Below are 12166 nucleotides of genomic sequence, written 5' to 3'. Positions count from 1 at the left end.
TAAACATATCTCGTCCAGCCAAGATATTTTAGCATAAGATAGATAAGTGAAAGTTGTGTTATCTTCACATTGGCTGTCATTTATCATAAAAGGAAAATAAAACAATGAAAGACTTCTCTAATCAACCATTTTTATTTAGAAAATAATGAGGATAAAACTTTTATTACAAAAGAAAAAACACGTATGCATCATCGTCATCTCACCCTATCAATCAACAACGGCATGTGATACAAAACTTCTGAGTACAAGTTAGAGAGTGAGAATCTATTTACAAAAGGTATACCTGTTTCTTCTCCACACAAACACACACACACACACGGACGAAGGTATTATTGCACAACGATGACATTCGATGAGGTGCTTAGCAACTAATAACGACACGTAGTACTCTTCAAAACAAATAGAGATCAACCCAATGAGATTTATGGTACTACATATATTATTATATTATAAATATATTATATATATATACTTATATATATATATATATATATATATATATTATATATATCATATATATATATATATATATATATATATGATATATATATATAGATATATATATATATATATATTATATTTATATATATATATAGATATATATATATATATATATATATATATATATATATATATATCATATATATATATATTATATATATATATATATATATGCACAATGCTGGTAATTGGCTCAGGAGAAATACAAAGTCCTCGGTGACCAATTCCAATGTTGAAATTCGTTCGTTGGTATTGTCAACTTCATAATGATCGTATGTAGAAGTCTTGTAAATAAAACAAAGCATGTAAAACAAATAAGGTAATGCTTGACACAGTAAGCATGCTAGTTTGAGTAATAGAATTATTTTGGCATAACAAAATAAAAATAAAACTGGCATAGAAGGCTACGAGATATAAAAAAATAATCACAGTATTTTGTTAAAGAACTGCCCCTTTAACAGACAGGGATACCAGGTGACAATGAAATGTTCTTTATAAACTGGATGACCTTATTTTTGGGCAGGCCCACTCAGCACCCTACTTGCCTCTATGGGGTCAAGTCACAGAATAAGTCGATACGCGACGGAAACGCGTATCGGCCACCTCCATCTAAAAACGGCGAATCATTCAATTATGTAATAATTATTTACAGAAGATTATTCTTTTTATAAAAAAGAAACCTTCGCTCTTCGAGATCTCCAGGAAATGGGGGTTAGGAGGTGGAGGCCATCAAGTTATGTCTTCCTCCAGCTCTTCTCCTTTCTTTATTTTGCTGATTATCTGAAAGACAGGGAGGGGTTTTGAGTTTGAATATAATAGGTTCAGTGATAACTGTCGGTTAGAGTAGGTGATACTACTGTTTACGTTCTGCACAAACAGAGCAATTTGAATTGCAAACGTTTGAGAATCTTTCTGCAGAAACGCTTTATGCTACAAGCGCTGAATGGCCTTTGATGCCCCAGTGCTTGGCTTAATGCCTAAATCCTATATTCAATTCAACACGCTTTATGTTACATCTCTCTCTCTCTCTCTCTCTCTCTCTCTCTCTCTCTCTAAGGCAAATCAAGTTCCAACAAATTAAACGTAAACCTAGGTAACTCTCTCTCTCTCTCTCTCTCTCTCTCTCTCTCTCTCTCTCTCTCTCTCTCTGAGGTAAATCAAGTTCCGACAAATTAAACGTAACACTAGGTAAGTCTCTCTCTCTCTCTCTCTCTCTCTCTCTCTCTCTCTCTCTCTCTCTCTCTCCCTCCGGTAAATCAAGATCCGGCAAATTAAACTTGAACCTAGGTAAGTCTCTCTCTCTCTCTCTCTCTCTCTCTCTCTCTCTCTCTCTCTCTCTCTCTCTCTCTTAGACAGATCAAGGTAAAGCGCATGATGGAAACAGCATTTTACCTTATGTGGCTGAGGCAGTGCTCAGTCTGACATGTGAACAGAAGCAAACAAATGATTTAATAATGTTAAAATAACAGCAATATTAAATAATAGTATTAAGAAGGCATTAGGAAAACATTAAAAAAATGTGAATTGCAACATATTTCAGAATAAGCAATTTTAATCAAAAAGTTTTAAAAATGATCTCTTACAGAAGTCATGAGAAGAAGAGTCGGTTAAAAAGGTAAGTATGAAAGATTTAAAGAATCGTGCGAATAACATTTTAAGTGAACGGCAATCTGGTTGTGTTGGACGAAGAGGAAAACCGACAGAGATCTGGGAATCTATAAAAGAGCAAGCTAAGTTGACAGCGATGAAAAACAGGATGAAAATTCATTTTGCAGACTTTCTACATATGATTAAATTTCACTTTTTCACTAAGTATGTCTCCCCAAATACGCTCACCATCACCAGAAAAAATGGAAGAGTATATACATATATTTGTGCACTATATATATATATATATATATATATATATATATATATATATATATATATATATATATATATATATATATATATACACTCACAAACATACACACACACACACACATATATATATATATTATATATATATATATATATATATATATATATATATAATATATATATATATATAGATATATATATATATGCATGCTATTTCGGCATATTTTCTCTCTTATGCAATTCCTGTCGAAGTCAATGGCATTTTCAGCAGCTACTATCTTCTTATCTAGATTCTCAATTAGTGTATACTTTTTTTTCTATTGGTAAGCTTCTTAGGAACAAGAAAGGTTTATTCGGGATTTCTTCCACTTAATTTGTATTGTTTTTATTTCGACGGACCTTTAAGTCTCATTTCAAGGGCAACTTCCTCAGGAGTGAATTACAAAATTGTATGTTGTTGTTTTTTATTTATGCCAGCACGGGCTGTTGCTCATAGAGCAGCCCGTAAGTCATTTGTAGACTTGTAGGTGAGATTAGGATATGAACATGAATTCTTTATTATGATATACTATATGGAAATGCCAGTGAAAAGGGGCGTGTGTGAAATGAAAGGTTAACAAACCTCTTTGAGCCTACGACACCCGCCAGTAGGAGAGAAAGGACGACAGCAGCGAGTACTGGCGATTCGGAGATCGAGTAAGGAAAAAATGAAATGTAGTTATCGTCGGAGAAAAACTGAAATCTATGGAGATTTATACCATATTTAACTTACTTTGAGGGGAGATAGACTCTCCGATCATTCAGTAGTAGGTATCGATGGAGGAAAACGAAGAATTTTTAAGTTTTTGCGAAAGCAGCACAAAATAGTAGTCAACGAGGAACGGTAGTACTGTCAGTGGACCTCATGCGGCGCACTGTAGGAATTAATTAAGGTTATTTGCAGTGTGGCTTTGGCCCCTAGCTGCAACCACTTCGTTCCTTTCACTGTACCTCCTTTCATATTCTCTATCTTCATGTTACTTTCCACCCTCTCCTAGCACTTGATTCATAGTGCAACTGCGAGGTGTTCCTCTGTTACACCTTTCAAACCTTTTACTGTTAATTTCCACATCAGCACTGAATATTGAAAAGGTAGTAACAGCTAAAGTGGTCATTAGAGCGATAGTTGAAAATTTCGGTCGTGAGACATGAGGCAGCCGAAAAGAGAGAAAGGAAAATGATCCTAGTGGGAGAAACAGGATGATTGCCAATCAAAATGATTATCATCGTAGGTGCGCTTGGAAGATTTCTTAAGGGGGGGAAGGGCACGTTGGTTGTAGAATTCACTCTGAATGTTGTTCTCACAGAATTCTGTCATATCACCTGGGCATTTGTCACAGCCTTGTCTTGGAAGCTCACCATTCAACTCGTCCACGAGGATGTAGAACCTTTGATCCGCTGGTTGACAAGGCGGTCATGAGGCTTGAGGTTCAACATCGGGATTGAGAAAAGGTTGAGGATTGGTTGAGAGTGTTGGCTCCTCAGTTTGTGCTCCTAAATCTTATCTCGTGACGCAAGACAGGGCAGGTGCTGCAGTGCTGGGAATGATCTTAGGGGCAGGAGATCGGGGAGTGGGAATATGATGCCTGGGAGATGGTGCTGGATTGGGAATGTACCTTGGGACAGGAGTGGGTTGAGGAGCTGGTATTGTTGGGGGTACGGAAATTCTTGGGTCTATTCTAGGGTTGGTTGGAGGTCTTCTCGGAGGCGATGGTGGTCATTGAGTCTGAGGTCTTGCTGGTGGAGGAGACGTGCCCTTCATTTTCCAGAGTCTCTCCATTCTGGCGAGACATGATGCTGCTGCTTCATCGAGCAACAGTGTGGCCCTTAGCCCTGAACTTGATTATGCACAAGTCTGTGTCGCGTCTTTGGCTACATATTCCACATACATGGCGGGGTGTGCACTCGTTTTTGTGATGACCGAATCTCTAACACTTGAAACATCTCAGAGGTTCTGGTATGAAGACTTCAGTTTGGAAGGTTCCAAGGATCCCAAGGTTGACACTGGACGGTATTTTTCCCTTGAAGGTGGCCTCAATTTTTAAGGTTTCTTTTCATTTCTTGGCACTCGGGAAGCATGGGATTCCAGGATTCACTAGTGTTGTGTAGCCTTCTGAGGAGCCCTGCAGAGTGTCCGTATGGGGGCGGAGTAGGGCCTTTGAATATCCTTCTAGGTGCATTCATGGTTGATTATTTTTAATGTCGCAGAGATTTTCCCTTTACATTCTATTGATACTTGCATTGTTTTATGCATCTTCGCTAAAATAATTGATAATACACTATGATATTAAATATTTGTTTCCACATTGCTCGGAATATACATTGGTAATGTTGGTAATCCTGTGTTGAACGAAAATTTCAAATTGTTTCGTTTCTATTGTTTGAAGTAATTACTATACCTTAAAATAATTATTATTACGGTAATTTTTCTTATGATTGTTATAAATATCATAGATTTGATATTTGTGCATCATATGTTAGCTTTATTTTCTTGATAGAGCTTTAACTATAGAAAAAAAAAATGAGTTTTTCAGCTACGTGTTGTAGTTATCAGTTAGTGAATTTCGAACGAAATCCTCTGAAATTTGTCGCTTCACTTCTGGAACTTACTGTACAAGGCAGCATATCAATCAAGGATGAGGTCAACGCCATGAAGAGAGTAACTGACAGCGGTATGACATCTACGAATCCTGGCGAAAAGATTTCCTTGCCAACGCTAAAAGAACTATTAGAAAGTACGGAGATTGTAGTACATAAAGAAGCCCAGTTCCAAAGACTCCAAATAGCTTAGGCGGTGAGCATAAACCAACAACGGCCTGAGAATGAAACCGTCGGCCAATAGAAATTCAACATCCAATGCCGTTATGTATGAATTTCGATCAATTTCTAGAAATTCAACGCCCCTATGACGTCTTGTAAGAAATTCGAACGCCCGCACACAGTAATAAAAACCGTGCCTGTAAATCAAATTTTTTAAATTCAATTTCGAGGAAGTTGCCCTTGAGAGGCGACGTAACGGTCTGTCGACTAATAAAAAGAATGAATCTTCCTTATTCCTAAGAAGCTTACAGTAGAGAAAAAGATGTATAGACTAACTGAGAGTCTAGATAAGAAGATAGTAGCTGCAGAAAAGGCCATTGACTTCAATAGGAATTATATATATATATATATATATATATATATATAATAATATCTATATATATATATCTATATAAATCTTATATATATATATATATTAACTATAATGTAGAATGTACTGGTCACTTTTTTACCAGATACATCTGTAGCTGTAATAGCCACAATGCCCTCTTTACTTCTTGATTTTTTTTTTTTTTGCTCTTTTTTGGATACGCTTATCACTACAAAGCCTGAAGATCCAAGTTCAAAGCAATTTTTTGAAGAAATTGTGATGTCCGGTACGGGAAACGAATCCAGGTCCCATAAGGTCGGCAACGTGACCTCTTCGTGATTATGGGACCTGGGTTCGTTTCCCTGAACCAGACATCACAATTTCTTCAAAAATTTCTTTGAACTTGGATCTTCAGGCTTTGTAGTGACAAGCATATCCAAATAAGAGCAAAGAATTCAAGAAGTTAAGAGGGCATTGTGGCTATTACAGTGGCATACATACACACACACACACACACACACACACACACACATACACACACACACACACACATATATATATATATATATATATATATATATATATATATATATATATATATGCAAAATTTCAAATACAATCAATGTTCATATGCACACATTGATAATACTGATAACAATCATATGTATATCTAATGACTTAGATTGACTATTAATAATATTTTTAACTTTTTCCGCATGAATATTTTGCTATACCTAAACAGTGGAACTTACAGTTTTCAATCGTATGATTTCCTTATTATCGGCGTTTTTGCTGACGTTGTTTGTAATCTGCTTTATTCTGGATGCGTACCTGGAAATGAAAGAGACGGGGAGAGAGAGTGGGTTAGTCATTTTCGGAACAGAATAGGTTTTGCTACAGGTAAAATAATTAATAAATTTCATAACAGTAGTAGAAATTGTTAATAATTTGGCAAATGGTAAGGCTATTACATATAGCCTTAGGTGACTTTTAGGGGAGGGGTGTGTTGGCGGTCAAACGGACTTTTCCCTAAAAACTAAGAAAAATGCAGCCTAATGGCAAGGAATTGACCATTATGCAAGGAAAACGGCCGCATTTGCACAATTGATTGCAATTGTGTCATATTGCAGGGGTGCCCAAAACGGGCCTTTTATTATACCTTTGCTTTTTTGGGGGTCAAACGGACTTTCCCTTCAAAGTGAGAAAAATGCAGCCTTATGGCAAACAATTGATCAGTGTGCATGAAAAATTGCCACTTTTGCACAACTGATGGCAATTCGGCCGTATTGCAAGGGTGCCCAGAAATGGCAGTGAATATATCGTTTCTTTAAAAAAGGAGTAACTAGGGAAAGAGTACACGTGGTTTGTTAACATATGCAAATGCATACTTACTCATTCTCTTGGCCCTCAGACTTCATTATGTTCAATTGAGAGAGAGAGAGAGATTACTTACATGAGGGATACCAGTGTCTCCTCTGCATTGTATGCAGAAGGAGAAGCGTTGACAAAGACCAGCGTCTTAGCGTTTCCGCCCAGGCTGTCTTGCAGAAGCATCGTCAGTTTGCTATTTCTGAAAATGCAACAGTTGGAGGATGAGTTATGCAATAAAAACGTTGATAATTAATGTTTTTATATGAACGTATTTACTTTCAGAAGAATTTAATGTAAGAATTACTTCCATTCCAAGATTTTTCCTATTATTATAAATATTCAAAATCATGAGTTTTACGATCTTCAGGACAGCGTTATTGTAATTGTGAGGAACCGAGCTAAGAATGTAAAAAAAAAAAAAAAATTGATACTATTCTTATATTATTTAGACTGACCACTGACATTCGTTATCACTTACCAATACGATAGATGCCTACGGGTAACATATTAAGAATGTCAAAGTATACATAATATTCTTATAGTCCTTAAGCGTGATAGCCACTTATTCTTTATAGTCTTACTCTTCAACCTTCGTTCAACTCTTACCTATACGGTATAAAAGACGATTCGGAGGATAGAGCGGAAATGACGTCACCCAGGGCGGAGAGAGATTTGTTGATGGAATTCGCCTCCTTCAGCTGGTCCGCTGAAGCTCCGCTTTTGCTCACTCTCTCGCTGCCCGCCAGGTCAACTAGGGTCAGCTGAAAGGCCGAAGGGGTTGTGGCTATAATAACAATGCTTTATTAAGAATCATCATAATCATAGCAACTGAATGACGGCATAAGAAGTAGCTAAATGATATCGGTGACCAAGATCACTGTAGTGATACTTGGAATTATACAAACCAAAACAATGATCATTAACAAGTGAGACTTGAGGCGCCGCCACTAAGGTAGGTTTCGTTCATGACGTCTAAAGGGCCGCTGCAAACGCCCAATAGTAACGCGTACGGTGCAACACGTGAGGTGCACCGCTGAGACAGCCCCCACTGAATCATATTTCCCAGGACAAAAACCGTAAAACATTAAATATGGGTAGTAATGCTACTTTGGATATACCCCACAGAAGAGTAAATAAGAAACAAGAAAGCTACAGTATGCGCAGACTCCAGTGAAAGTGAAAACACTCCCCTGGTACCTTTCACCTCACAAAAAGTTGACACTGGCGATGAGAAAAAGTAAAGCTTAATTTTTGCATCACGGAGAGATTCGTGGCTTTTGTACACTTGAGGAAAAGTAAATCAACAGCAGGTGACCTTTAGAAATTCAGTTAAGTTCTATTTTGTGTTGGTCAAGAAAATATATTTTTAATGATTTGTAATATATATACATATATACATGCACACACACAAATATATATATATATATATATATATATATATATATATATATACTATCTATATATATCATATATATACTATATATATATATATATATATATATATATATATATATATACTATATATATATAAATATGTATATATGTTGTGTATGAGTGTGCATGTTTATAAGTGCGGTTTGTATGAATATTTACACAACCTACTTCCACCCGAAAAACCCTGCCCAAGACCAACACGAACTTACTTTTCCCCTCAGAACAGACCCCGTTTGTTTGGACGTCACCGTCAGGCAGACGGAGATGAGGAGGTGGGACCTGGAACTCTCGACGTTCATCTTGGTTGAGGCTGTGTGGCGGTTGGTCAGACCCTCCTGGAACGCCTGGCTGAGTTCGCTCGCCGAGGACACGCTGCGAGTCGTTGCCCCTGGGACATGGATGACTCCTTTTTTGTCCCGTTTGATCTCCAGTCGGTCGTTCTGGGAAGGAAACTTAAAGGTTCTGATGGGTTTTTGTTACGGTTTTTGTACTATTTTGAAGTGTAGCTAACGTCAGTAGTATTTTTTATTTTTTATTAAGTGTTGTACCTTTTTGGTTATTCTGGTAGAAAAATATAGTATAGTGTAAGTAGAGTCCCAAGTCGTTTTTTATTTAGTGTGAGTACCTTAGAAAACGTCACAAGTTATTTTTTTTTTTTTTTGAGTGTTTATGCCATTTCAAAGTGAAGATAGCGTCACAATTTGTTTGTTTGTTTTTCGCTAATTCTTTATACTTTTTCAAAGTTTAAATAACGCCACAAGTTGTTTTTAAGCCTTTGTACCTTTTCATAGAGTAAATGTTGACACAAGTTTTCCTCGGTTTCTTTTCACCAGAGAGCTTTTGGCAAGATTTTACAACTATCCATAACAAACTTTGATTATTATTATTATTATTAATATTATTATTATTATTATTATTTTATTTTATTATTATTATTATTATTATTTTATTATTATTATTATTATTATTATTATTATTATTATTATTCGGAAGATTAACTCCTCTTCATATTAAACAAGCCTACGGGGCTACTGACTTGAGATTAACTAAGCTTATTTACATCTCTCAAAACTACAAGGAACAGCAACTAGACGTGAGACACCCATTCCTTACCTCCCCACCTATAGGCTTCAACAGATCTACCAGCTTATCGTTGTACAGTTCCAGCATGTAAGTAGCAACTTGGACGTCGTTCCTCGACCTATTCTCATCGATCAGCTGGAAAAGGCGCTGGAACGCCCTGGGTGCGATGCCCGGGTTTGAATCCGTCCCCAACATTGTGTAAGTCTTCCCCGATCCCGTCTGTCCATAGGCCATGATGGTGACATTGAAACCGTCCAGGGCAGACTGGACTAAGGCCTGGAAGAGAGATAAAACCTGCTGTTACTGGAAAATCAGTTCTTATTAAAGAAACATAGAGGAGAGAATGTATTTTGAATCTGCAACTCAAACTCTCAGAAGTTTTATTTTCATATAATAGTAATGTCACTTATGGCAGTTGGTTAAAAATTACTTGGTTCTTCCAGAATTGTAAAGAAAAATACAATTCGATTCTGCGACCATAACTTCGATTTCTTTTTTTTTTTCCGAGGAACCTCCAAAGTTGGCCGATTCTTAATACATACATTCACTATACTAGTAGTGGTACAATGTTCTTAGAGGTGGGAAAAGATGGGAAAACAAAGAGAAAAATGTAGGGCAAGTAGCCGTTAATTGAAGAAAGAAGGAGAAAAGGAAAACCGCAAAGCAGAATGGAGGAGAGAGGCAAAAGGCTTGGAAAATGGCCGATAATTATAAAAAAAGAATAAGGAAATTATCTGATAATAATAACTCGAATAATACGGATTTCGGTTAACACAGTACAAATACGAAACATCAAAGTATATACAAACAAAAGCTTATTTATATACTGACAAATAAAAGCCAATAAAACTATAAGATTTTATTAACCTCCCTTGACTTACCAACGAGATTACTCAACCTACACTTAGAAAATGAAAAACGCACCATTAGCTCCAAATAAAAACCGGGGTAATCGGAAATAAACCACACGAAAGATGACAACCTATCTCGTCCCGTATTGTTTATCGGACCATTAAGAGGACGTCAATCTCCAAAGAAGAAGAAGACGACAAAGAAGGAGAGGAGTCCTTGACTGAGGCAGAGAAGGACATTGAGCAGCAGCGTAGTAGCCTTCACCAACAAGAATGTGATGGTCAGTGTCAAGTCAAGACCGCTACGGATTTTAGCAGTGAAAGAATGAATAATATTGGGCACTCTCTTCGCTAAAAGGAGACATTTGGAATAATGAATGAATACGTTATATATATATATATATATATATATATATATATATATATATATATATATATATATATGTGTGTGTGTGTGTGTGTGTGTATCAATTTATTAGCTTTTTTTGTGATATTTGAGGTACCAAATTTGTAATAGTGTGTGTGTGTGTGTGTGTATGTATGGATGTATTTATATATATACATATAAGAGGCGAATATAACAGAACAATTGTTTCGCGAAGCTAAAAGTACAAAAATAAGAATTTTTTTTAAAATCTCTGGGGACCATTAAGAAATATGGTTACGCACAAAATACAACGCTTCTTAGCTATTCGTAAGAGCATCAAATAAAACCGTTGCATATTTACAAAGCTAACGTACAGCTTAGCACAAAAATACTTCATAGTTAGTGAGCTGGCGCATTGTCAAATAACTTCGTCAAGGTTGCCACCATAGCGAGTACTCTGTGTATTTGCCTCCGTTATTTGATTATCTCAACCTCACGCTGAAACAGTCACTAAAGCCCTGTTATTAAGGTACTTGGGAGGATAAAAGCCCAGGGAAGGCACACAAATACACACACGCACACACACACACACACACACACACACACACACATATATATATATATATATATATATATATATATATATATATATATATATATATATATATATATACTATTGCGTTTGTAGTATGTGGTATTTTGTAAGATTTAAACTCTCTTGCATTTACTAGAAGACCCACTCAATCGATTGCTAAGCTTTTACAACTAGCTAAAAACTTTTACCTTTTAATACAGTCAATAATTATGTTTTTCCTAACTCCTATTATTCATTTCTCTAGTTTTCTCATTTTCTCGTTTCCTTCGACTCTGGGGTAGTTAAGGATACTAGAGACCTTAAGCACTTGAAAAAATTAAGTACTTATAGCATTCACTAGTATCTTTGATGTTAATGCAGACTTTTTTTTCAAGACTTTAAGGGCACAACAGTCTAATGCAGGTTCTTTGGTGTAAATGAAGACCCTTTTTGACAAATAAGCCTCTGTATGCTGTACATAAAAAAAAGAAAAAAAAAAGACGGAATTTATGAAAAAGTTTATTGCATTCTGCATCCAACCATACATTTAGCCAAAATGAAAACCTGTCCTATCAAGACTTTGGAGGCAAATTAGTTTCTGCACAGCAGGTTTTACGGAATTTATCTCTTCATTGCTTATAAAGACACGTGAAACGTGAACGCAAGAAATATTTTTATTTTTCTTAGGAAATCAAGGAAATCGTGGCCAAAATCATTGCCGTTTATTCCCAGTTTGATTGTCAAAATCTGTTGTATTTCTAGATACAGGATAGCACTAACACCCCTTCTCCGCATAGCTAACCGTGCCTTATGTCACCCACCAACCCGAAACCAATTCGTTTTCATCTCAGTCGCACGACTGAGTCCAGGAAACACCTTTGAATCGTCATGCACTGGAAAATTAAATCCATGGGGTACAGTGAGTGGAGGGGAACTATTAACCTCTAGTGATTTGC

General features: G+C 36.2%; 1 protein-coding gene across 6 annotated transcripts in view; it reads right to left on the bottom strand.

Annotated features, from left to right (window-relative positions):
- Positions 1-659: 659 nt before the first annotated feature.
- LOC135224508 (uncharacterized) overlaps positions 660-12166 on the bottom strand; it is a 388697-nt gene continuing 377190 nt past the window's right edge. For all 6 annotated transcript variants that reach the window (XM_064263537.1, XM_064263541.1, XM_064263539.1 and 3 more), the window contains 6 exons: positions 9449-9694; positions 8545-8775; positions 7508-7662; positions 6984-7100; positions 6283-6361; positions 660-1281 (listed from right to left, as the gene is read on the bottom strand). In XM_064263537.1, coding sequence (XP_064119607.1) covers positions 1231-1281; positions 6283-6361; positions 6984-7100; positions 7508-7662; positions 8545-8775; positions 9449-9694 — 879 coding nt within the window. In that variant the 3' untranslated portion in view covers positions 660-1230. The remainder of the gene's footprint in view (positions 1282-6282; positions 6362-6983; positions 7101-7507; positions 7663-8544; positions 8776-9448; positions 9695-12166) is intronic.

The sequence above is a fragment of the Macrobrachium nipponense genome, chromosome 12 (genome assembly GCF_015104395.2).
Source record: "Macrobrachium nipponense isolate FS-2020 chromosome 12, ASM1510439v2, whole genome shotgun sequence".
Classification (NCBI taxonomy): domain Eukaryota; kingdom Metazoa; phylum Arthropoda; class Malacostraca; order Decapoda; family Palaemonidae; genus Macrobrachium; species Macrobrachium nipponense.
This window is presented reverse-complemented; position numbering and strand designations above follow the sequence as displayed.